The following is a 26,936-nucleotide window of genomic DNA, read 5'->3' as shown; positions in this document are numbered from 1 at the left end:
AGGGCAGACATCATTCTCTTTATCCTTATCAAACTCAAAGCCAACCACAGCATACAAGGGCTGAGGGCCCTGTGAGGTTTTCCTGTCTTTCTGGTCCTCCTCCTTATTAATGGGGAGATGACCAGAAAATGACTTGTCCAAAGTCACTGCTAATACACAAGGACACACAGAGCAGGAGCCACCTGCAAACAGGAAGCATGCAAATACAAGAGGGCCACGTGTATTTAAATATCCTCACAAAAGTTTTCTGAAAACCAAGAGTCACCCTGAATAGGGAACGAACACAAAGTACCAGTATGAGTGGGTTGGACTTTTTCCGGATGTCTACACCAGCCTCTGCATTGTGGTAAATGTTGTTGCCGGCAATCAAGCCACCGCCCTCCAAGCGAAGAAAGATGCCTGACGCTCGGCAGCGGTAAATGTCGTTCCTGAGCATGATGATCTAAGAAGAAAAGAGAAAGCCATTTATTTTCCTGTTACAAATATTTTCTTAGAAACCACTGGAGGAACACCTGAGTCTTTTCCTCACCACCTCATCCATGCCATTTACCCCATAGGCGAGAGAAACGCCTCAATGCTGGCACAGCCATGCTCCCGTTGTGTGCTCCCAGGACACAGCCATCTCCAGGCCCTGCCTGGCTTTGCCCTGCAGGCTCCTTAACAGTCTTCACATTGGTTTTTTTTTTTTTTTTTTTTTTTTTTAAAGACAGGGTCTTGCTCTGTTGCCCAGGCTGGAGTACAGTGGCACAATCTTGGCTCACTGCAACCTCCACCTCCCAGGCTCAAGTGATCCTCCCCACCTCAGCCTCCCAAATAGCTGGGATTACAGGCTAATTTTTGGATTTTTGTTTATTTTTATTTTTACTATGGATGTGGGCTGTAGTAATTTTGTTTTTAATTTTTCTATTTTTTGTAGAGATGGAATCTCCCTATGTTGCCCAGACTGGTCTGGAACTCTTGGGCTCAAGCGATCCTCCCACCGTGGCCTCCCAAACTGCTGGCATTACAGGCATGAGCCACCACACCTGGCCCACACTGGTCCTTTAACTAAAACCTGGACCGAAGCATGGCCCTGTGCTCCGTATTTAGAACCTGCAAGCAGCACAATGGGATGATGGGATAGAAAGGACGCTTAGGGGAAGATGGGATTGAGTGGTCTTCAAACTCTACATGCACTAAGGTTGCATGAAGATTTCCCTAGGGGTCAAGGGTGCAGCTACTTTTAATGAAAAAAAGTTCCAGGTCCACCACTTCCAATGCACCTCCACTAAAATCCACCTGTCTGAGACGGCATGGACAGTAAGGTACCACACAGGTTCTCCGCTCCCACCTTCCCTTCCACTTTATAAAACAAAGACCTGTTCTTCCACATCCTAAATCTTTCATGGTGCATCACCCTCGGGTGGAAAACTACTGAGACGCCAAACCAAGAGATGATTAGAAATATTGGTATAACAAAGCCTCCTTCAAACAAGGTACCATAACCCAGCAACCTGCTAATAAAGGGATATATTTCCAATGACATTTTCTTTTTTTTTTTTTTTTTGAGACAGAGTCTCGCTCTGTCGCCCAGGCTAGAGTGCAGTGGCCGGATCTCAGCTCACCGCAAGCTCCGCCTCCCGGGTTTACGCCATTCTCCTGCCTCAGCCTCCCAGATATTTTCTTTTTATATTTAATAAGCACAGTTGGCTCCCAATATCTGTGGGTTCCACATCCATGGATTCAACCAACTGCGGATTGAATATACATTATTAAAAATAATAAATAATAAAATTTATTAAAAAACAGGCCAGGTGTGGTAGCTCATGTCTGTAATCTCAGCACTTTGGGAGGGCGAGGTGGGCAGATCACTTGAGGTCAGGAGTTTGAGACCAGCCTGGCCAACATGGTGAAACCTCGTTTCTACTAAAAATACAAAAATTAGCCAGGCGTGGTGGCAGACGCCTGTAGTCCCAGCTACTCAGGAGGCTAAGGCAGGAGAATCGCTTCAATCAAGGAGGCAGAGGTTGCAATGAGCTGAGATTGCGCCGCTGTATTCCAGTCTGGGCAACAGAGTGAGACCCTTCTCAAAAATAAAATAAAACTGAATTAAAACAAACAAACAAACAAACAGTATAGGCCGGATGCGGTGGCTCATGCCTGTAATCCCAGCACTTTGGGAGGCTGAGGTGGGCGGATCACCTGGGGTCAGTTGTTTGATACCAGCCTGGCCAACATGGCGAAACCCCATCTCTGCTAAAAATACAAAAAATTAGCTGGGCATGGTGGCTCATGCCTGTAGTTCCAGCTACTTGGGAGGCTGGGGCAGGAGAATCGCTTGAACCCGGGAGGCGGAGGCTGCAGTGAGCTGAGATCGCACCACTGCACTCTACACAGTGGAGACTCCGTCTCAATTAAAAAAAATAAAACAACAAAAAAAACCAACCTACCAACAAACAAAAAAAAACCCAGTAGAAGATCTATTTACATAGCATTTGCATCGTATTGGGTATTATAAGTAATCTAGAGATGACTGAACTGTGGGAGGATGTGTGCAGGTTATGTGCAAATACTACACCATTTTATATAAGGGATTTGAGCATCTGTGGATTTTAGTATCCTGGAACCAAGCCCCTACGGATACCAAAGCATGATAATATATAAAAAATCTGGAATACATCTATCTATGTTGTCTTAAACAATTACAGATTAATAATAAAATACATTATTATAAATTGTGTGCTACTAATAATATGTTGCATTAAGATAAAATTCTGTGAAGACTAAAGTAGAACAAGAGTATAAATTGTAAGGTTTCAGCTTCTGCTTAGGATGGAGAAAGTAGAAAGAAGATGATATACACAAACATAGCTTTTTTGGAACCCATCAGAGCTGAGGCTGCTGGACAACTAGCTAGCCTGAATGCTGCAAAAAGACAGGCGCCTCCAAGGAGACGAGGCCTGAGCACTTCCCTGCTGAATGCAGGGCTGCATGTGTCACACAAGCCAGTGAGGAGAACTCAGCTAACACTGTTAAAGGTCAGTTGTGAACTAGTGTGAGTGCAGAAACTCTCGGAGTAGCTGCACCTGTTCACTTTTCTGTGGCCTTCACTAGGTGCTCATGGAGAAAACCGGGGGCAGATGAGAGACTGGAGACAGCACCCTCCTGATGCAGGCTGGGGACGAAAGTGAGAGAGCCATTAAGCTCCCCATGTGTTCTTTCCCCCTAATTTTCTTACAGAACAAACCTTTCGCATCGAGAAACAGGGGGAAAAACTCTATCTCTGGGGATGTCGGGAGGAAAGCGACTTAGGCCAGATCATCAGAGGTCCCCTAGTGCTGGGGAGGAGCCAGGGTCACTGAAAAAGTCCTGCTCTCAAGACCACAGTCACAGCACCTACCTAGACTAAGGATGACCCAGGACAAGAGGGAAACCCTGCCATCATGCAGGGTGATAAATAATGGCAGTCTACTGCTGGGGGAGGGCGAGAGCAGCGAGAGATCACCTCTGAGGAGCGGGTGCAAAGGATGACCTGAAGTGGAGAAAACTAGCACGAGGTAATGCTGGAGGCAGCTGAAGCCTACAGGAAGCCGAGGATAATCCTATCATCACCATAATTCAAACGGGCTCAGCTCCTAACTAGATAGACCCCCGAAAAGCCAGGCAAAAGAAGAGGTGTGCCCATTTCCAAACAAAGTATTACTGACCTCAGTCGCCACTGTCCTACACGAGCTATCTGACTTCCAACTAAAATTTATGACACATAAAGAAGAAAATCACAGTCAGTGACACTTTTCTTTTTTTTTTTTTTTGGAGACAGAGTCTTGCTTTTTCACTCAGGTTGGAGTGCAATGGCGCGACCTTGGCTTTCACTGCAACCTCCACCTCCCAGGTTCAAGCAATTCTCCTGCCTCAGCCTCCGGAGTAGCTGGGACTACAGATGTCCACTGCCGTGCCCAGCTATTTGTTTTTTTTTTTTTTTTTTGTATTTTAGTAGAGATGGGGTTTCACCGTATTGCCCAGGCTGGTCTCGAACTCCTAAGCTCAGGCAATCCGCCCGCCCCGGCCTCCCAAAGTGCTAGGATTACAGGCTTGAGTCATAGCACCCGGCCAACACCTTTCCTGTTGGAGCCTCAAGCAATCAGGCTCCTCCTGCCAGCCTTTACCCTCCTGGGATGTTCTAGAGGACAGAGAGAGGTGACAGCCTTCTGCGGAGGAGCAAGGATCAAGGCCTTGCTTGAAAGGGTGAAAGGGTGCGTCTCCCCTCACTTCTGGGCCTTCACACGCACCTCCTTTGCCTCGCATCTTCACTCTGCCAACTTTTTTTTTTTTTTGAGACAGAGTCTCGCTCTGTCACTCAGGCTGGAGTGCAGTAGCATGATCTTGGCTCACTGCAAGCTCCGCCTCCCGGGTTTACGCCATTCTCCTGCCTCAGCCTCCGGAGTAGCTGGGACTACAGGTGCCCGCCACCACGCCTGGCTAATATTTTTGCATTTTTAGTAGAGCCGGGGTTTCACCATGTTAGCCAGGATGGTCTCGATCTCCTGACCTCGTGATCTGGCCGTCTTGGCCTCCCAAAGTGCTGGGATTACAGGCGTGAGCCACCGCGCCCGGCCCCTGCCAACTCTTATTCTTCTTTTGGGCAGCTCAGTCCAGGCACCATTCCTCCAAGAAACCATCTGTGGTTCCTCGAGGCTGGGTCAGGTACCCACTTTTCTGGGCTTTTATGCCACCCATGGTTTACCTCTATCATAGGGCCTCTCAAACTGGACTGCAGTAATCTTAAAAAAATAAGTCAATTAAAACATTTATCAAGCACTTGCTATATAACAGGCACACTGCTAAGCACTTCACATTTGTGACCTTAGCTAATCCTCATCACGTCCTGGAGAAAGGTAGTAACATTAGTCCACAGGACTTAAGGGGCAGAGCCAGAATTTAACTAGAAAGCCTTATTCTCAATAACTATGCAAGGAAGAATGCCTTCCTTGAGGGCTTCAACCAGATCCTTTCATCATGGTACTCACGACAGCAAAGCTATCACCTTTCCCTTTTTATTTGGCCATTTTCTTTTATTCTGTGTACAGTAGTCTTGCATTATGCTTTCAGAGTAACATCACCTGAAATCCTCTTTGGAAGTGGGCTGGGGAAAACACAATTAAATTTAAATTAATTAAAATGCGATTGCTATGAACCATTTTAGAAGCCTGCAACACTCATGAGTGACCTTTGTACAATGTTCTTTAGTTTGAGTACTTCCGGCATGGGACCTCCAACAGCCAGTGAGAGGAGAAAAATAGGGATGCTTATTTCCATTTTACAGAAGTGAAGGTCATGTTTACAGCAAGTTAGTGGAGAAGTGAGACTCGAACCTAGGTGCTATGCCATGCTTTCTTCTGCATGGGTTGTCTTTCCCTTCGGAAGGCCTTCCTGTCATCAGCCATTTACAGGATTTGCAGATGGTCCTGTGGTGCCCTAAGTCCCAGCACATACAAGGTGCCGATTGCAGCAGTGGCTAGGACTGTTCTTAGCATAAGGTCCAAATGTCTTAAGGGGGATTCCAGGCCTGGGTAAGGTAGTTTTTACTCACCCCCAGCTTCATCCTTCAACCTATCCCCACTGCATGGTTGAATTCAACCTCACACCCAGGCCCTGGCACAGGATGTTCCTGCTGCTGGGACACCCTCACTCTCCACCCCTTCTCATCACGTGTCCAATTTTCTCTGGACCTTGTACTCATTGTACCCAGCACACACATTTCCTCTTCTGGGAAGCCTTCTCAACAACCCTACTCCAGTTTGGAGTGAAGGCAGTAATCATATCTCCCTGAATTTTCTCTTATTCAGGCCAAAGACTTTGTTTCTCCTACTCCGACATGGGTGAGATGTGTGACTTAGTGAAAAGAGGCAGGAGACCCGCATTTCTAGTCTCAATTCTGCCTAACTTGCTATGTAACCCTGAGTAAACCACGTTCTCTCTCTGGGCCTCTCTTTCTGTGAAATGAGAAAAATTGTTTCTGCCCTTTCCAAATCAGATGACGGACATGACGTCAAGTGTGTGTGAATAAGTTTAAAGAAAATTATTTTTAAAATGCAAAATAGCCCCATCCTACATATAGTCCCAGGAGCCCCTTGACCAATCTAAAGCCATGACAGCACCTTGCTATTATGTATACACCGCACTGCGTAAGTCAGGTTCCGGAAGATGTTTCCTTCCATCTTGGCTCTGCCGTGGGAGCAGACGAAGACGCCTCCCTTCCCATCGCGGAAGAGGCACTTGCGGATGAGGCAGCCCTGCACAGAGTTGGCCAGTGCCATGGCCTCCTTGTCCTTCTGCAGCTCCTGCTGCAGTGAGTTCAGCACTAGGCAGCTGGGCAGCTGAATGGATGCTCCTGGTAGAGGTGGGCCCAGAAATGAGCCCCCCAATACAGGGCGTGGGCCCTGCACTTGATAGGATAGTCTATACATCAGCTGGTCCTCATCTTCATCCTCACCGCTGGGACTCAGGCCTCCATCGCTGCTGTCTGGGGTCTGGGCCACCCTTTCACCATCACTACCCACTTCTGCCTCCTGTGAGCCAGCCTTGGAGCCTGGCTTTGGGGAGCTAGAGGCTGGGCTGGTAGGGCTCTGGCTGCCCTCGATAACAATGTCACAGGTCTTTGGGCTCCAGGCCTGGTCCCGGCTCTCTAGGTCCAGGGACATTAAAAAGTCAGAGTCCTCTGTGGGGAGAAAAGTGGGTGAGGACTTGATAAGCCCTAGTAGATACTTGTAGGCCCAGTTCTTATCTGCAGATGGGTGACCCTCAACAGTCACAGAGTTGTTTTCGCTGCCCACAAATTCACAGTTTTCCAGGACACACAGGGGCACGTTGTGCAAGAAGATATGAGTGTTTTTGAAGGTACAGAACTTCACTTGGCAAGTACCCGGACCGTGGACCTGGATGTGCCCATTCTCAAAGTTGCAGTTGTCAAATTGGACATGACCTGATGTTGTCTGGGGAATGAAAAGAAGAAAATGGCTGTAAGAGGGATGAGATTTGTTTTGGACTCTAGCTGCCCTTTAAGGAGGGTAGAACATGGAAAGGCCATTTATTCTGCTGATCATCTTCCCCTCCCCACTGGGGTCTGGACGTCAGCTGTCCCCAAAACAAACTGGGGAGCTGCTCTGCATCGGAGAGGGAGGGAAACTGGAGCTGCCTGCACCTCCGTCCTTCTAATCTCAAAGGAAGGGAGACAAGTAGATGATGGCAGAGAAGTTCACACTGCATCATGACTCCTCCTAAAACTTCAAGTCTCAAGCCATGCACCAGGGCTGGGACAGGCAGTGAGAGAGGCCTGGCCACATGTGCTGGCAAAGAGTTCTGTGTGGCAACTGATGCATGTGGTGCACAGCAAAATATGTCTCTAAAGAGAGGGGACAAAGTATACTGCCATTGCCAGGAAGCACTGAACAGTAGTTTAAAGCATGGGCTCTGCCAGGTGTGGTGGCTCATGCCTGTAGTTCCAGCACGTTGGAAGGCCAAGATGGGCAGATCACTTGAGGTCAGGAGTTCGAGACCAGCCTGGTCAACATGGTGAAACCTCATTTCCACTAAAAATACAAAAATTAGCCGGGCGTGGTGGCATGCGCCTATAGTCCTAGCTACTTGGAAGGCTGAGGCATGAGAATAGCTTGAGCCTGGGAGGCAGAGGTTGCAGTGAGTCGAGATCGCGCCAGTGCACTCCAGCCTGGGTGATGGAGCGAGACTCAGTGTCAAAAAAAAAAAAAAAAAAAAAAAAAAAAAAAAAGGCATGGGCTCTGGGGGTTGACTGCAAGTGTTATCTTGGACAAATGACTTCACCTCTTTAAGCCTCAGTTTCCTTGTCTGCAGCATGGGGCTCACTAGTTCACAAAGCACCATGCTAGGCACAAACTTGGCACTCAGTCAAAGTCAGTTATTATCATCTGGGGTCAGGGACACAAGGAGCAGAGTGTCCTCAAGAGTCTGGGGTGGAGATGGGGCAGTGCTGAACTCTCCTGCCTAATTCATTTGGCCCCCTTGGCTCTCTGGGCCCGACTGAGAAGCAGTCTTACTGAGGCCCATTCACTCTCTATTCCTGAAAAAGACCTGTTTCTGGATTTCACACGTATTTCATCAGATGTATTTGAACCATCAAATGAGGGACTATCTCATGATTCTATTTAATAATCCAGACGTACTTACCCCTTGAACAATTTTTAAAATTCTCTAGCAGTGATCTTTGATAGATTGTCCCAGAATTTAAGCCCCCTTAACTTCTCTAAGTTCTTCCTTATGGCTAACCTAATTTTTCCTTGCTATTTAAATCCATTTTCTCTCTAAAGATAAAAGCCAGCTCTCTGGAGATGCAGAGCCACTGCTAAGGTTCTCCTTGGAAGTCACTGAAAACTGCTGTGAAATCGTCTTGGCCTTTGCATTTTTCAGGCAAGACCATCCCAGGCCCCCGTGCCTGCTTTAGTTGAAAAACAATCACGGACTGAATACTAACTAACGTATGTTATATGCTAAGCACTAAGCCAGAGGGCAGGCTACGAACAAGTCTAATGCCAGGCCTCATCCCTTGAGGATCTATGGTTGTACTTCTGAGGGAGAAGTAGAGGCTGAAATCAAAATATTACTCTAAGAATAAATGCATTACAAAATGTGAAGGGTCTGGAACATTGTTTCTTTCCAGAAACAAACTCTCCTTCTGGGCCTGCAGAGCAGCACCGGGAAGTTCATCAGTTCTTCTGAAATACTCTAGGGCTAAAACATAGGCTTTTAAGCTTTTAGGTAACATAGCATGATGTAATTTTATAAGCATTTAGATGAGAAGGCCTGAATTTGGGATCTAACTTCCCTAATTACCCACTTGAGAAAGTTACTTACCATCTCTGAGCTTCAGTAGCCCTCATTTGCAAAATAGGGATACCACATCTACTTCATCTACACACGTTTGCTGTGGGGGTCCAATGAGGTGACAGATGGAAAGTCACTTAGATTATGAATAGGCTTTGGATCTTACTAAGTCTGAGACCTTGATATGACAATTTGCTGAGCCTCCGTTTCCTCATCTATAAAATCAGATGACATTACCTATCTCATAGACATGTGGAGAGGAACCCATGAGATAATGGCTATAAGGCATATGGCATGCATATGACATATGTCTGTTATAAATGACCAGTGGTATAAGGATCATTACAAACATGAGAGACAATTGTTATTGGTAATAATGACAATATACTTAAAAAAATCTTTTATATATATATATATATACACACACATATATATATACATATATATAGTTTTTTTTTTTTTTTTTTTGAGACGGAGTCTTGCTCTGTCACCCAGGCTGGAGTGCAGTGGCCAGTGACTCAGCTCACTGCAAGCTCTGCCTCCCGGGTTCACACCATTCTCCTGCCTCAACCTCCAGAGTAGCTGGGACTACAGGCGCCCGCCACCACACCAGGCTAATTGTTTTTTTGTATTTTTAGTAGAGACGGGTTTCACCGTGTTAGCCAGGATGGTCTCCATTTCCTGACCTCGTGATCCGCCCATCTCGGCCTCCCAAAGTGCTGGGATTACAGGCTTGAGCTACCGCGCCTGGCCGTTTTTTTTTTTTGAGACAAAGTCTCACTCTTGTTCCCCAGGCTGGAGCGTGATGGCAGGATCTCAGCTCACTGCAACCTCCACCTCCCGGGTTCAAGCGATTCTCCTGCGTTACTCTCCTGCTGCCACCATGCCCTGCTAATTTTGTATTTTTAGTAGAGACGGGGTTTCACCATGTTGGTCTCAAACTCCTGACCTCAGGTGATCCACCTGCCTTGGCCTCCCAAAGTGCTGAGATTACAGGTGTGAGCCACTGCACCCGGCCAAAAATCTTTTATTTTTTATGAGCAGGCAGGAAAGCGATGTAATTGACTGCCTACATAATCCAAGTTTCTAGGCAATGTATAAGCTATAGACTGTTCTGCCAGGAACTACCAACACCTGGATACCTGCTTTACTTTGAACCATCTTCTGGCTCTGCGTTCACAGAAGGAATGTGTTGGACAAATATTTCCTGACCTTCTCACCATCGCCCTTGAGAATTAGCAAATCATGGTAAAAGCCTGCCCTCCCTTGATCCCATACAGGGTGTGGGGTTCATGTGCTGAAGGTGACTAGTCCTGTATAGCCTTTTTCCTCTGTGGCTCTCGCTCGGGCCTGCCTCCATGAGCAGCTAATGTGCTCTCTGCTTCCTGTCACTAAGTGGCATGCTCCCAGAACCCGGCTTTCCCGCCTAGCTGCTCCACTGGTGGCTCCAGTTGGTCCAGTTGGAAAGGGAAGAGGTGCAAAAGAATTTTGGTTCCAAGCCCAAGCCATTTTTAAATACAGCTTTACCAGGAATAAAGCAGAATTCTGAGCTCTACTGATCACTGTGCCTGTTTCTCAACTGGTTCAGCACTCAGAGGAGTAGGAGTATAATAATAACTCCTAACTTTCAATTCCAACCAAAAAAGGGATTAAAAACCCAGAAAAGAGGCCAAGCCCCTGGGGTCAGGACTAGAAAGGCCGTCTATTGATGTGGACACCCACCTTATACATGATGGGTGAGAACCAGGCTGGCATGAAGACGAGGTTGCACAGGCGTGTGGTTGAGCAGTGCTGATCAATGCTGGCCAGCAGGGCCACTTCACCCAACTTCCCCTGCCCTACAATCTCCACGGGCACCTTCAGGATGATTTCACCTTGCTCTTCGTACACACCTGGGAAGAGCACAATTCGGTCATACAGGCTGGCCATGGCCAAGGCACTGCCCAGGCTGTCAAACTCATGGCCTGGCCCAACACTCAGGGTACGTCGTTCCCTCCTCCGGCGGAACAGAGAAAAGCAGACGGAAGACTCCAAGTCCAAGGCATTCTTGGTCCATGTCTTGGAGGCAAGGTAATGCTGCTTGAAGGCTTCTCTCCAAGACTCAGGCTCCACATCTGGCTGGTTGGGCCAATTGGGATGGCGGCACTCGGTGCAACCCAGACATAGCTGCCGCCAGCGGGTGCTGTCGAGACTGAGGATCAGTTCATACCAGGCCCTGCATACCAGGCTGCAGCGGCCCAGGTCGGGAAGGTGCAAGTAGGCTAAGATCATGCGCCACAGCTCCAAGGGCAGGCCACCAGCCTCCATGGTCACCTGGGAGACAGACACAAAACAAAAGAGATCTCTGTCTACCCTACTTACCAGTCCCCCTTTTAAATTTTTTTTTTTAAGATGGAGTTTCACTCTTGTTGCCCAGGCTGGAGTGTAGTGGCACGATCTCGGCCTCACCACAACCTCCACCTCCCAGATTCAAGCGATTCTCCTGCCTCAGCCTCCCAAGTAGCTGGGGTTACAGGCATGCACTACCACACCTGGCTAATTTTGTATTTTTAGTAGAGACCGGGTTTCTCCATGTTGGTCAGGCTGGTCTCAAACTCCCAACCTCAGGTGATCTGCCCGGCTTGGCCTCCCAAAATGCTGGGATTACAAGGGTGAGGCACCGCACCCGGCCTCCAGTACCTTTCTTAAAATACCCCCTGCCATCTCCTGAGCCCAAGGGTGAGCAAATAAACGAGGCCCAGCCAGTCAGAGGACCCATCCTTTCAATGTGAATCCTACTCTAGATTTTTCTACCAAGAATTAGCAAGGAAGACTCTCTTTTCTCTATGGTCAGATGTTATAAGGCTATGACTCCAGAACTGCCAGGTTCACCACCGTGTGGAAAAAACTTTGTGGTATAAAAGCCAAACAGAAATATGACACTTTAAAAAGAGGAAGAAAACAAGGTGAGCACATGCGTGTGTGTGTCCTGATAGCACCAATTCCAGATTCTTAAAGATGTCTTAGAATCTACAGTTCTTCCTTCAATTTTGTAGGATATCCTAATGGCTTTCTACTAAATCCCCCTTTTGCTCAAGCTGGTTTGATTTGGGTTTCTATGACTTGCAACTAGAAGAGTCTGGACTCCTAAGAGGGAACACACCTTTGGCTGTTAGGCTCCTAGAGCTCTGGATCCCCTACACTCTCAGGGAAGAGACCTCTATCTCTTCATACTATTAGGAAAGAACTGAGGCAGTGACTGTCCATCTGTCTGTCTCTGCTCATTCCCAGATCAAGTAATTACTGTTTCCCCATGTGGGGCAGCCCCAGGAAAGACTACTGCTGAATCAGATGCTGTGGGTTTTGGTCCTGGCTCTGCCATTGGTTATCCTGAGCAGTTAATTGGTTATTCTGAACCCCTATGGGCTGGCTGCCCAGCCATCTACCTATTGCTTTTTCTGGAAAATCTTCTTCTCCCCTACCAGTGATTTAAATCACATGATTATAGAGGTAAGGCTCCCAGCAGATGTGTGTGTAGAACAAAGGATCCCCGACCCCTTGACTGCTACTGATTGGACTCTGGATGGTTCTAAAGGGGCCATCGAGACCTTTCCCAGGAGAACAGGAGTTGCAATTCTAGAATCAGGCTGGCCTCATTCCTGAATGGTGGGGAATGAGTGGCCTCTTTCCTAAGCTATAAACTCAGGAATAGCCTCTGGTGATCATTTTCCCCAGGCTGGGGCATAGGAGGAGAAAAGACAGAAGAAGCTGATCTACATTGAGAGAAGAATAAATTAGAGACACAGAAAAAAGCAGAGAAAAGGGCAGAAGCAAGGGGCGTCCAGTTTTCTATAGCACTGCAGGTCATGGCTCTAGTCTATTCTCAAAGCCCAGCTTTATCCTTGCCCTTTGAATGCCATCAGATATCCCTGATAATGTAAGCTGGCTTCATTTACTTGTTTTTATACCTAGTTCAAGGTCTCTCATTTATGAGTGTCAATTTTCCCACTTAAAAAACAAGGGGACCGAGTAGATGACCTAGAGCAACTTCCAAGTCTGAAACCCAAGTCCCTAGACAACTAGAAAGTAGAAACTAGAAAAATGGCCGGACATGGTGGCTCACGCCTATAATCCCAGCACTTTGGGAGGCCAAGGTGGGTGGATTACCTGAGGTCAGGAGTTCCAGACCAGCCTGGCCAACGTGGTGAAAACTCGTCTCTACTAAAAAACACAAAAATTTGGCTGGGTGCAGTGGCTCGTGCCTGTAATCCCAGCACTTTGGGATGCCAAGGCAGGTGGATCACCTGAGGTCAGGAGTTCGAGACCAGCCTGGCCAAAATAGTGAAACCCTGCCTCTACTAAAAATACAAAAAAATTAGCCAGGCTTCGGGGCGTGTGCCTATAGTCCCAACAACTCATGAGGCTGAGACAGGAGAACTGCCTGAACCCGGGAGGTGGAGGTTGCAGTGAGTGAAGATCGTGCCACTACACTCCAGCCCAGGCGACACAGCAGGACTCTGTCTCAAAACAAAACAAAACAAAAATTAGCCAGGCGTGGTCGTGGCCACCTGTAATCCCAGCTACTTGGGAGGCTGAGGCAGGAGAATCGTTTGGACCTAGGAGGCAGAGGTTGCAGTGAGCCAAGACTGCCTCACCACACTCCAGCCTGGGTGACAGAGTGAGACTCCATTTCATAGATAAATAAATAAATAAATAAATAAATAAAGTAGGACTAGAAACAACTGACCTTCATCAAATTGTTGACCTCTCTAGGGCCTTGGGTATCCTCTCAATTTTATGAAAATGCTAATCATACTTGTCAGTTATCTAAGCCCCAAGAAGGCTAGGAGCACAAATGTATGATTATGTCTGGAAGAAATGCTGAGCTTCCTCAAGACAGGCGTGGCTTTAATTCTGCAGATTCATACTGGAGCCCAGGTGAGTAGGTTCTTCTCTAATGATCAGCAGTGAGACTTTACTAAGAGAGAAAAGTTGGCATCTGCCACTCCCCAAGATGGACACCAGTTTATTTATGGCAGCTTCTATGACACTGATGTTTCCTGTTCTTCATTTATTTCTTTAGTTATACATTCTTGGGCTTTTTTTTTTTTTTTTTTTGGAGACAGAGTCTCGCTGTATCACCCAGGCCAGAGTGCAGTGGCGCGATCTCGGCTCACTGCAACCTCTGCCTTCCAGGTTCAAGTGATTCTCCTGCCTCAGCCTCCTGAGTAGCTGTTGCTGGGGTTACAGGTGTGCACCACCATGCCCGGCTAATTTTTTTGTATTTTTAGTAAAGATGGGGTTTCACCATGTTGGTCAGGCTGGTGTCGAACTCCTAACCTTGTGATCTAGCCCATCTTGGCCTCCCAAAGTGCTGGGATTACAGACATGAGCCTCAAGCCTGGCCGTTCAGGCTTTTTAAGAGAAAATTGTTCTTCTACTCATTCTCTATCCACTTTGTAGCTGAGCAATTCACGTCCATTCCCTTGGCTTCAACTACCACTGGAAATGCATGACTACAAAATCCAAATGTCTAGCCCCAATCATCTTTCAAGCTCCACACGTGAATATCCAATTCTCTTTTGGACATTTCTACCTGGATGTTCCATAGATACCAAAAACTGAACATCATGTCCAAAATGGAACCCTCACTTCCACTTCAGGCCATGACAGAATAACTGAAACTGGATATTCCCTTCCTGCCATAAACAACTATAAAGCTGGACAAAATATATGAGGCAAGTGAATATGTGTTTTCAGGCACTGAGCAGTAAGCTGCTCAAGACTGTGACTTTTGGCTGAGTGCGGGGGCTCACATCTGTAATCTCAGCACTTTGGGAGGCCGAGGTATGTGGACCACTTGAGGTCAGGAGTTCAAGAACAGCCTCACCAACATGATGAAACCCTGTCTCTGCTAAAAATACAAAATTAGCCGGGTGTGGTGGTGCACACTTATAATCCCAGCTACTTAGGAGGTTGAGGCAGGAGAATCGCTTGAACCCGGGAGGCGGAGGTTGCAGTGAGCTGAGATCACACCATCGCACTCCAGCCTGGACAAGAGCGAAACTCCATCTCAAAAAAAAAAAGACTGAGTTTTGAAAGAAAGGAAACATAGGAGGTGAGTGCCAAGAACATCCTGGCGTTCATTCTGAGGCACTTTCTTACTATGGTGTAAAGAGATGGAGCCCAAGCAGAGTGGCAGTCCCACCAGGAAGGCAGATTTGAGTTCTGTGCTGCTGAAGAGGCTTGCATTTGTGAGGCGAGGTACCAGAATAGACTGAATAGCACAGAGGGGGTGGGGGAGGAGGGGCAGTTCCTAGGCTGAAGGCTGGGCTGCACATGTTCAAGGCAAGACTTCATCGGATGTAGTAGGGATCACCTGCTATGAAAATTATTCTAATTTTCCACTTAACTTCTGTGTTTAATTTTGTTCGTTCACTCATCCGATAGACATCTATTAAGCCTTATTATGTAACAGATCCTAAGAGAAAATATTAATAAATCGGGATTAAGACATGGTCTCTGTGCTCAAGTTGCTGACAGTTTAATAAGAGGGGAGAAGACATAGTGAAAGACAAAACAAAACAAAGTTGGCAAAAGACCTTCACTAATAGGTTGAGAAATCATGGAGTAACTCCTAGAGATGTCTTTTTTTTTTTTTGGATGCAGTGGCCATGCTCTTTGCTCACTGCAGCCTCTGCCTCCCAGGTTCAAGCAATTCTCGTGCCTCAGCCTCCCAAGTAGCTGGGACTACAGGTGCGTGCCACCATGCCTGGCTAATTTTTGTATTTTTAGTAGAGACAGGGTTTCACCATATTGGCCAGGCGGGTCTCAAACTTCTGACCTCAAGTGATCTCCGCCTGCCTTGGCCTCCCAAAGTGCTGGGATTACAGGTGTGAGCCACCACGTCTGGCCTTAGAATCACTTTAGAAAAGTGTTTCAGTTTCTTCTACAGTTAAATACAGGCCTATCCTATGACCCAGGAGTTCCACTCCTAGTTATTTATACAAGATAAATGGAAATAGGTGTTTACAAAGACTTAGACAAGAATGTTTACAGCAGCTGTATTCATAATAGTAAAACAAACAAACTGGAAACAACCCAAATGTCCATCAACAGAAGTGTGGATAAACAAGTTCTGGTGTATTTGTATGACCGAGTACTATTCAGCAATAAAAAGGGATAAACCATTGATGTAGACAAGGACATGTATGAACCTCAAAAATAATATGCTGGGGCTGGGCGCAGTGGCAGATGCCTGTAATCCCAGCACTTTGGGAGGTCCAGGTAGGTGGACTACTTGAGTTTGGGAGTTTGAGACCAGCTTAGGTAACATGCTGAGACCCCATCTCTAAAAACAAAACAAAACAAAAAACAAAAAATTAGCTGAGTGTGGTGACGCACACCTATAGTTCCAGCTACTAGGGTGGTTGAGGTGGGAGGATCACTTAAGCCCAGGAAATCAAGGCTGCAGTGAAACAGGATTGAGCCACTGCACTTAAGCTTGGGTGACAGAGCAAGCCACTTATCTCAAAAAACAAAACAAAACAAACAAAAAAGACAAAACTAGCCTTGGTCATAAAAATCAAAATAGCGCTTAGGCCAGGCACAGTGGCTCACCCCTGTAATGCCAGCACTTTGGGAAGCTGAGGTGGGAGGACAGCTTGAGTCCGGTTTGAGATCAGCCTGGACAACATAGCAAGACTCTGTCTCTACAAAAAAGTTAAAAAAGTTTTGCCAGGCATGGTGGTGTGCACCTGTAGTCCCAGCTACTCAGGAGGCTGAGGTGGGAGAATCCCTTGAGTCTAGGAGTTTGAGGTTACAATAAGCTGATGGTGTCACTGCACTCCAGCCTGGGCGACAGCAAAACCCTGTCTCAAAAAACAAACACAACAAAACAGTGCTTGCCAGCAAGGTGGAGATTAACTGGAAGGGGTTACAAGGGAACTTTAGGGTGAAGGAAATGTTTTATATCTTGACTGGTGTGTTAGTTATATGGGTGCATACATCAAAAAACCCTCACTGGAGGTTGGGTGCGGTGGCTCATGCCTGTAATCCCAGCACTTTCGGAGGCCAAGGCGGGTGGATCACCTGAGGTCATGAATTTGAGACCAGCCTGGCCAACATGGTGATACCCCGTTTCTACTAAAAACACAAAAATTATCCAGGCGTGATGGTGCGTGCCTGTAATCCCAGCTACTTGGTAGGCTGAGGCAGGAGAATCACTTGAACCTGGGAGGCAGAGGTTGCAGTGAGCCAAGACTGTGCCACTGCACTCCAGCCTGGGTGACAGAGCGAGACTCCATCTCAAAAAATAAAAAATAAAAAATAGAAAGTTCACTGGATTGTATGCTTCAGCTCTGTGCATATCATTGCATGTAAACATCATCTCCATTTTTAAAATAGTATATATTATCATCTCTCCCAATCCCTGCTCCACCACCTGTACTGTATTCCTGGGTTAATAATAACACCATCATTTTCCACCTAGCTGCCCAAGACAGAACTAGAGAAACCTCCTTGATTTCTTTTCTCCCTCCTTCCCTCCCTCTCTACGCAATATTCTCTGAAGTCCTGTGTTTTTGCCTCCTTAAGCAATCTCTCCTATCAATACTTTCTTCACTAACCTCCCTGTCCCTGCATTACTTCTTTGGTTTGGATTACTATGACAGATTCTTCTTTTTTTTTTTTTTTCTTGAGACAGAGTCTCCCTCTGTTGCCCAGGCTGGAGTGCAGTGGTGCCATCTTGGCTCACTGAAACTTCTGCCTCCTGGGTTCAAGCGATTCTCCTGCCTCGGCCTCCTGGGTAGCTGGGACTACAGGCATGTGCCACCATGCCCGGCTCATTTTTTGTATTTTTAGTAGAAATGGGGTTTCACCGTATTAGCCAGGATGGTCTTGATCTCCTGACCTCATGATCCGCCCGCCTCAGTCTCCCAAAGTGCTGGCGTTACAGGTGTAAGCCACCGCGCCCGGGGATCTTTCTAAAATACAAATCTGATCTTGTCACTTGTTGGCTTAAAATTCCTCAGTGGTTCCCCATGGAGTCCTGGGTCAAGCCTAGTACAGAAGATCAGTTGTGAGCTTGTCTTTCTCTAGCCTCATCTCTGACACTGCTCCCAACCTACCCTCGCCTTCCCAATAATACCTTTCAGAGGACCTTTCCTTATCCTCTCCCCTCAGAAATTAAGTGACTCCCCTGGGCTCCTACAGCACCCGGAGAACAGCTCTAGCCAACATTTTAAACGTGAAACAAAACACAGATCACACAAAGCAAATGTGTAGTTCAGGGAATCATTTTACAAGGCAAGTATCCTGTTCACCACCACCTGGATCAAACACAAAATGTTGCCAGCGCCCTAAAAGCCTCTCTGTGTCCCCCATTCCAACCCTTCCTCAAAAAGTAAGTTCAGTCTTGATTTGTGTAGAATTCACATCTGAGCATTTCTTTATGGTTTTATCACCTCATTATGCATCCTTAGAGGCCAGAGTTTTTAGTTTTGTCCTTAAGTTGGTGGCTTTTTCTTTTTCTTTTTTTTTTTTTTTGAGAAGGAGTCTTGCTTTGTCGCCCAGCCTGGAGTGCAGTGGCGGGATCTTGGCTCACTGCAAGCTCTGCCTCCCGGGTTCACGCCATTGTCCTGCCTCAGCCTCCCGAGTAGCTGGGACTACAGGCGCCCACCACCACGCCCGGCTAATTTTTTCACATTTTTAGTAGAGACGGGGTTTCACTGTGTTAGCCAGGATGGTCTCGAGCTCCTGACCTCGTAATCCGCCTGCCTCAGCCTCCCAAAGTGCTGGGATTACAGGCGTGAGCCACCGCGCCCGGCCAAGTTTGTGGCTTTGATAGGTCTTTTGATTCTCATTTCATCTGCCGGTTCCCCTCTATCTTTTCTTTAGAATTTATTTGTTGAAAACCCTGACTCATCTGACCAGAGTTTCTCATGGTCTGAATTTTGCTGACAGTACGTATTACTTGAAGGAGAGTTCACTTGTTCCTGTCACCTGCACTTCCTGCATGCTGGCAGCTGGATCCAGAGGCTTGCTCAAACTCAGGCTCAACCCCTTTAGCAACACTACAAGTGGCATTGCACCTTTTTATTAGGAGCCACATTTCTGGTTGTCTCTTTTTTGATGTTAGTAGCCAGTGGTGCTCAATGCCTCTATCCAGCAATTCATTGGTGGTAACGAAATGTTAATGCTCTTAATTTACCAAAGAACACCAAAAACAATACAGAACAAAACAAAAACCAAGCCCCATCAAAACTCATTTGGCTTTGATTAGCTGAAATAATTTTATAAGGAGATTTTGTAATTCTATTCATCCACTATTTGGTTATCCAGTGGCACAGTACATACAGGAAGAGCCAGCTTGATGCTTTCCTTTTATTTCTCAGTTTTCTTCTTTTGTTTTGTTTCCATTTTTTGGTGTTTTTTTTTTTTTTTTGAGACAGAGTCTCACTCTGTTGCCCAGGCTGGAGTGCAGAGGCATGATCTTGGCTCACTGCAACCTCCACCTCCCAAGTTCAAGTGATTGTCCCACCTCAGCCTCCTGAGTAGCTGGTATTACAGGCACCTGCCACAATGCATGGGTAATTTTTGTATTTTTAGTAGAGACGGGGTTTCATTGTGTTGGCCAGGCTGGTCTCAAACTCCTGACCTCAAGTGATTGGCCCAGCTCAGCCTCCTAAAGTGCTGGGATTACAGGCATAAGCCACCGTGCCCAGCCTCTTTTTTTTTTTTTTTTTTTGAGACAGAGTCTTGCTGTGCTGCCCAGGCTGGAGTGCAGTGGCGTGATCTTGGCTTCCAGGTTCACGGAAGGTTCAATGATCTCAGCCTTCCAGGTTCAAGCGATTCTCTGCCTCAGCCTCCCAAGTTGCTGGGACTACAGGCGCCCACCACCATGCCCAGCTAATTTTTGTAGTTTTTGTAGAGATGGGGTTTACCCATGTTGGCCAGGTTGGTCTTGAATTCCTGGCCTCAAGTGATCCACCTACCTCAGCCTCCCAAAGTGCTGCGATTACAGGCATGAGGCACTGCACCCAGCCTATTTCTCAGTTTTCAAGATAATGAATGGGTTCCCTGTTGTTCTCTGAAAGTGATTGGCTCTCAAAATTCATGTCCTTCTCACATGCAAAGTGCATCCATCCCAATAGCCCCAAAAAGTCTTAACTTGTTCCAGCATCAATTTTAAAGTCTAAGTCCACAGTCTCATCTAAACCAGATACGGATGACAGTCAAGGCATGATTCATCCTAAGGCAAATTCCCCTCCAGCTGTGAGCCTGTAAAATCAAACAAGCTATGTGCTTCCAAAATACAATGGTGGGATAGCACAGGATAGACATTCCCACTGCAAGAGAGAAACAGACAAGAAGAAAAAAGTCACTGGTCTGAAGTAAGTCCAAAACAGGGCAAACAACACTAAATCTTAAGGCTGGAGAATAATCTTCTTTGACTCCATGTCCAACCTTCTGGACACAATGGGTTGGGGGCTGGGTCTCCAAGGCCCTGGAAGGCCCTGCCTCCACAGCATTGCTAGACATAGCCCACACAGTTCTGAAGGTTTGCAGTTAATACCTGTGGCTTTCCCAGGCTGGTGCTATGTGCTAGTGGCCCTGCTTCCAAGACTCCACTAGGTCACTCTACTTGGAGCCCAAATAGGGGCTCCCTGCAGCATCCTTTGAAATCTAGGTAGAGGCACACATGACTCCACAGCTCTTGCACTCGGCAAGTCTACAGTTAGCCCCACGGGGATAGCACCAAGGTAGACTGCTTGTGCCCTGGGATCTGTAGCCCAGCCACACCTGGGCCTGCTTGAGCCACCAGTGGGGTGACCAGGGAACAGAGGCCTGAAACATCCCTAAGCAATGAGCTCCAAGGTTCCAAGAGTACCTTGGGCCTGTCCCTTTAAGCTGGTTTGCCCTCATAGCATTAGCATTCAAGGCCTGTGACGGCAGAAGCAGCCTTGAAAATCAAATGGTCACTTGGCCACACCCTTGGTTTTCTCTTCTAAACCATTTTAAAAATTCTTTACATAACCAGACTGAGAGTTTTTCAAATCTTTGTGTTCTGCTTCCCTTTTAATTATAAATTGTCTTTAAATCCTTTTTTCTCCCATTTTACTATAAGCAGTTAGAAGCAGTCTCGCAACATTGTGAATGTTTTGCTGCTTAGAGATTTCTTCTGCCAAATCACCTAGCTTTCCTAGCTTTCTCTCTTTTCTCCTTCTATAGGGTCCTAGGACACAGACATTGATTCAGCCAAATTCTTTGCCACCTTATAAGAAAGATAACCTTTCTTCCAGTTTCCAGTACCTTATTCCTCATTTCTGTCTGAGACCTCATCAGACTAGTCTTCACTGTTGCAACCACTCGAGTAATCTGTAAGAAGAATGAGGCTTCCCCTATATCCCTTCTTTTCCCAGGCTCTGGCCAGAACCACCCTTAATGTGGCGTTCATGTCAATGAAGTATTTTCCAGCATTTGCTTCAAAACTGTTCCAGCCTCTACCCATTATCTGTTTCCAAGTTGCTTCTACATTTTTAGGTGTTTGTTATAGCAACACCCCACTCCTCCAGTACCAATTTATGTCTTAGTCTGTTTAGTGCAACTGTGTCAGAATTCTTGAATCTGACTCATCTATAAAAAACAGACATTTATGGTCGGGCGCGGTGGCTCACACCTGTGATCCCAGCACTTTGGGAGGCTGAGGCAGGTGGATCACGAGGTCAGGAGATTGAGACCATCCTGGCTAACACGGTGAAATGCCATCTCTACTAAAAATACAAAAAAAAAATAGCCAGGCGTGGTGGCGGGCGCCTGTAGTCCCAGCTACTCAGGAGGCTGAGGCAGGAGAATGGTGTGAACCCAGGAGGCAGAGCTGGCAGTGAGCCGAGATCACGCCACTGCACTCCAGCCTGGATGACACAGCAAGACTCTGTCTCAAAAAAAGAAAAAAACAAAACAAAACAAAACAAAACAGACATTTATTTCTCACAGTTCTGGTGCCTGGGAAGTCCAAGATCAAGGTGCTGGCACCTGGTGAGGACGTCCTCGCTCTGTTCTTAGATGGTGGAAGGTAGAAAAGCAAGAGGGATAAAAATCTGTGTCTGCACACTGCAGAAGAATGGAGAATGCATCCCCACAAACCCTTCCATTCATGAGGAAGAGCCCTTATGACCTTTTACCTCCCAACACTGTTGCATTGGGGATTAGGTTTCCAACACATCAATTTTGGGGGGACATATTCAGACCAGCAGTGAACAATTCAGGAATTCAGGTTATATATATATATATATATATATATATATATATATATTTTTTTTTTTTTTTGGAGATGGATTCTTGCTCTGTCACCAGGCTGGAGTACAGTGGTACAATCTTGACTCACTGCAACCTCTGCCTCCTGGGTTCAAGCGATTCTCCTCACTCAGCCGCCCGAGTAGCTGGGACTACAGGCACGGGGCACCATGCCCAGCTAATTTTTGTATTTTTGGTAGAGACAGGGTTTCATCATGTTGGCCAGGATGGTCTCAATCTCTTGACCTCATGATCCACCTGCCTCAGCCTCCCAAAGTGCTGGGATTACAGGAGTGAGCCACTGCGCCTGGCCAAGTGTATATTTTAAAACTATTATTATGAAGTCATGGACTAAAACGTACTTTATGAGTTTCAAGTCTTTGAAATACCTACTTTTATTAAAATTCAAACAAAGCTATCTTTGGCCCCACATTGGTTCCTCAGTCCTTCTGGCACAACCCCTGTACCCTTTGATAGCTTCCTTGCTATGTGGTATGTCAAGATAGCATAACAGCTTCTTTAAGAAGCTGTCTTTAAAAAATGTTCATTGAGAAAATTGTAGATTCACATGCAGTTATAAGAAACAATAGAGATATCCTTTGCATTCTTTGCTTGGTTTACCCCAATGGTAACCTTTTGCAAATCTATAGTATAATATCACACTAGCATAGTGACATTGATATAGTCCAACATCTAATTTAGATTTCTCCAGTTTTACTTGTACTCACTTGTGCATGTGTATTAAGTTCTATACAAGTTTATCACCTGTGTAACTTTGTGTATCTACCACCAGTAAAGATGGTGAATGGTTCCAACACCATATGGATCCCTTGTGTTGCCCTTTTGTAACTATACACATCTCCATCCTGCCTCCTCTCTTCTGTCCCTAACAGAATTAATTAATGGCAACCATTAATCTGTCCTCCAGTTCTAAAATTGTATCATTTCAAAAATGTTATATAAGTGGAATTATACAGTGTGTCACCTATTGAGACTGGCTTTTCTTCATTCAGTGTAATTCAGTGGAGGCTCATCCTACTTGAGGTGTGCATCAAAAGTTTATGATGCTGAGGACTATTCCATGCTATGGATGTACCATAGTGTGTATTTGCAGAACTGACAAATGCATTCGTATGTGCAATACAACTCCCTATCAAGAAATGGAATACCCTAGAAAGTTCTCATGACTCTTCTGTCAAGTTCCAACCCCAACCCCAAGAGGCAACCACTGTTTTTTTTATCTCCTCAAATTCCCATTATCATGATTTTCTACTACAGATTAGTTTTGTCTGTTCTAGAATTGCATATAAATGGGATCATGCAGTATGTATTCTTCTGTGTAAGGCTCCTTTCATTCAGCATAATATTTTGAGATTCACTCATTTCATTGCATGTAGTTCACTTTTTAACTGCTCAGTAGTATTTCATTGTATTAAGTGTTAATATACAACAGTTTTAAAAAAATTAATTCTCCTTGATGGAAACCTGAATTACTTTCAGTTTGGGGTTATTATGGATAATGCTGCTGTGAATATTCTTATGCAAGTGTTTTTGTGGACATGTTTTAATTTTTCTTGAGTCAGTACTTAGGAGTGGAATTCCTAGGTTCTTTTCCCAGAGAGGCTATACTATTTTACACTCCTACCAAGAAAGAATAAGCAGCACAGTTGCTCCACATTTGTTGTGGTGTTTTTTGTTTGTTTTTTGCAGGGTCTCACTTTGTCACCCAGGCTGGAGTGCTGTGTTGTGATCATAGTTCACTGCAACCTCGAATTCCCAGGCTCAAGTGATCCTGCTGCCTCGGCATCCCAAAGTGCTGGGATTATAGGAGCAAACCAACATGCCCAGCTGTTGCTGGTTTTTAAAATTTTATCATTCTGGTGGGTATGTAATGGTATATCATTTTGATTTTAATTTGCGTTTTCTTCATAACACACGATGTTGAGATATTTTGCATGTGATTATTGGCCACTCATATATCTCCTTTTTGAAGTACTTGTTCAAATGTTTTGTCTATTTTTTTTTTCAGACGGAGTTTCGCTCTTGTCACCCCGGCTACAGTACAGTGGTGCGATCTGGGCTCACCGCAACCTCCAACCTCTGCCTCCCAGGTTCAAGTGATTCTCCTGCCTCAGCCTCCCAAGTAATTGGGATTACAGGTGCCCACCACCATGCCTGGCTAATTTTTGTATTTTTAGTAGAGATGGTGTTTCATCATGTTGGCCAGGCTGGTCTCAAACTCCTGACCTCAGGTGATCCTCCCACCTTGGCCTCCGAAAGTGCTGGGATTACAGGTGTGAGCCACTGAGCCCGGTCCTTTTGTCTATTTTTAATTTTTTTTATATATTTAATTATAGGACTTCTTTATACGTCCTTTGCCAGATATATGTTCTTTGAATATTTTCTTCCAATCTGTGGTTTGCCTTTTCATTGTCTTAATGGAATCTTTTGGTGAGAAGTTTTTAATTTTAATGAAGTCTAACTTACCATTTCTTTCCTTTTATGATTATTTTCTTCGCTCTGAGAAAGCTTTGTTAATTTCTAAGTCATGGATATACTCTCTTGTCTAAAAGCTTTGTGGTTTTGACTTTTACATACTGTTCTATGATCCATCATGAATTAATTTTTGTCATGGTATGAGGTAGTGGTTGAGGTTCCTTCTTTTTCTATGTGGATATCAAGTTATTCTAGCACCATTTGTTGAAAACAGTCTCCTTTCCTTATTGGGTTGCTTTGGTGCCTTTTTAAAAAAAAAATCAAACAATGGTAGTGTGGGATTATTTCTGGACTATTTATTGTTTCATTGATCTATTTGTCAATCCTTACGCCAGCACCACAGTATCACCACATGTTTTACCTTTTTTTCCTTTTATAAATTATGCTTTTGGTGTCAAGTCTAAGAACTTGTTACCTAGCTCTGGATCTTAAAGATTTTTTTCCTGGCCAGGCGCAGTGGCTCACACCTGTAATCCCAGCACTTTGGGAGGCCGAGGTGGGCGGATCACGAAGTCAGGAGATTGAGACCATCCTGGCTAACACGATGAAACCCCATCTCGGCCGGGCGCGGTGGCTCAAGCCTGTAATCCCAGCACTTTGGGAGGCCGAGACGGGCGGATCACGAGGTCAGGAGATCGAGACCATCCTGGCTAACACAATGAAACCCTTCACTGAAAATACAAAAAAATTAGCCGGGCGTGGTGGCGGCGCCTGTAGTCCCAGCTACTCGGGAGGCTGAGGCAGGAGAATGGCGGGAACCCGGGAGGCGGAGCTTGCAGTTAGCCGAGATCGCGCCACTGCACTCCAGCCTGGGCAACAGAGCAAGACTCCGCCTCAAAAAAAAAAAAAAAAAAAACAAAACAAAACAAAAAAAAAAATTAGCCAGTTGTGGTGGTAGGCACCTGTAGTCCCAGCTACTCAGGAGGCTGGGGCAGGATAATGGCGTGAACCCAGGAGGTGGAGCTTTCAGTGAGCCGAGATCGCGCCACTGCACTCCAGCCTGGGCGACAGAGCGAGACTCCATCTCAAAAAAAAAAAAAGATTTTTTTCCTGTCTTTTTTTATAAAAGTTTTATAGTTTACACTTTATACTTAAGCCTGTGTCCATCTTGAGTTAATTTCTTATTGAAGTGTAAAGTTTATGTTGAAGTTTTTCTTTTCAGCCTATGGCTATCCAACTGTCCCAGGACCATTTGTTAAAAAGGTTATCCTTTCTCTGTTGAACTGCTTTTGTATTGTCAAAAAATAAGTCGGTTGAAGATATTTTTGTTTTGTTTGTTTGTTTGTTTTTACAGGCATGTGCCACCACGCCTGGCTAATTTTTGTATTTTTAGTAGAGATGGGGGTTTCACCATGTTGGCCAGGCTGGTCTTGAGCTCCTGACCTCAGGTGATCCGTCCATCTCGGCCTCCCAAAGTGCTGGGATTACAGGTGTGAGCCACCACACCCGGCCTGTTCTGTATTCTTTAATGGAATATGTCAAAACCACAACGGGGGTATTAGAGATGCTTTTTCTACTGGCTTGGTCATTGTTTCTAAGCCTTCTGCGTCCTCCACTGGATTGTTTATGATAGGGACTGGGTATTTTTCTTTCTGAAGACTCAATACCTGGTGTTGACTCCTTTCTCTATTACAACTACTCAGGGCAACAGAAAAGATAAGGAGAGCATTCTTAGCTACGGGGTGCCTAGATTATTCCAATACTGGGTCTACGTGTCCATGCACTATGAGAGTAGGATTCTGATTTTTTCCCCAGGCTATGGGTTCTTTCAGGCAATGATGCCAGTAAGTGATGATTTATGATTACCTACAACTGATCTGACCATCATCACAAGAGAGCAGTACCTCTGGCAGCTCAAATGAACCCTTTTATATTGAACTCTCACATAACTCACTCTTTCCTTCACAACTTCATATCCTTGCACTCTACATCCCTTCTGAACCTTACCCCAGACCTCTTTACCCCTTCGGAGGCCTTGGATGGCTCTGCCTCTAATTACTTAATTTGAATGTTGCTTTTCTCCTCACAAAGTCATTCTCATAAGGAAGGAGCTCTGCCAGGACCCCTGAGTGGGGTAGATGCAGCTCAGCCTCAGTTAGGCCCTCTCCTCCAACCATGTTCTTGGCTTGCCTCACTTGAGAAGTAATTTTAAAATGTTATTTTGCTGTCTTTCCATAAAGTTTTGGTGACCTATGCATGGTTCTCTGAATTCAATTACTTCACATATTACATTTCATCTAGCTGGCCTTGACTGTTCACAAAATCCATTTCTAGCTAGCTCAGATAATCTCCCTCCCACATAACAGCTTACATATACTATGTCCCCACAC

At 45.7% G+C, this 26,936-nt stretch overlaps 1 protein-coding gene across 4 annotated transcripts in view; it reads right to left on the bottom strand.

Moving 5' to 3' along the window:
* The window catches only part of FBXO10 (F-box protein 10), a 68,905-nt gene that overhangs the window by 22,384 nt on the left and 19,585 nt on the right, over positions 1-26,936 (bottom strand). For 2 of the 4 annotated variants that reach the window (XM_050762084.1, XM_050762083.1), the window contains exons 2-4: positions 10,558-11,148; positions 6,138-6,971; positions 293-442 (exon numbers count right to left, since the gene is read on the bottom strand). In XM_050762084.1, the coding sequence (XP_050618041.1) occupies positions 293-442; positions 6,138-6,971; positions 10,558-11,142 (1,569 nt within the window). In that variant the 5' untranslated portion in view covers positions 11,143-11,148. Of the gene's footprint in view, positions 1-292; positions 443-6,137; positions 6,972-10,557; positions 11,149-18,278; positions 21,557-26,936 lie in introns of those variants that run through there. The other 2 variants (XM_050762086.1, XM_050762082.1) reach the window with 2 other exon arrangements.

This window comes from Macaca thibetana, chromosome 15, assembly GCF_024542745.1.
Source record: "Macaca thibetana thibetana isolate TM-01 chromosome 15, ASM2454274v1, whole genome shotgun sequence".
Taxonomy (NCBI): Eukaryota; Metazoa; Chordata; class Mammalia; order Primates; family Cercopithecidae; genus Macaca; species Macaca thibetana.
The sequence above is the reverse complement of the archived record's forward strand: the minus strand, read 5'-3'. Positions and strand labels throughout refer to the sequence as shown.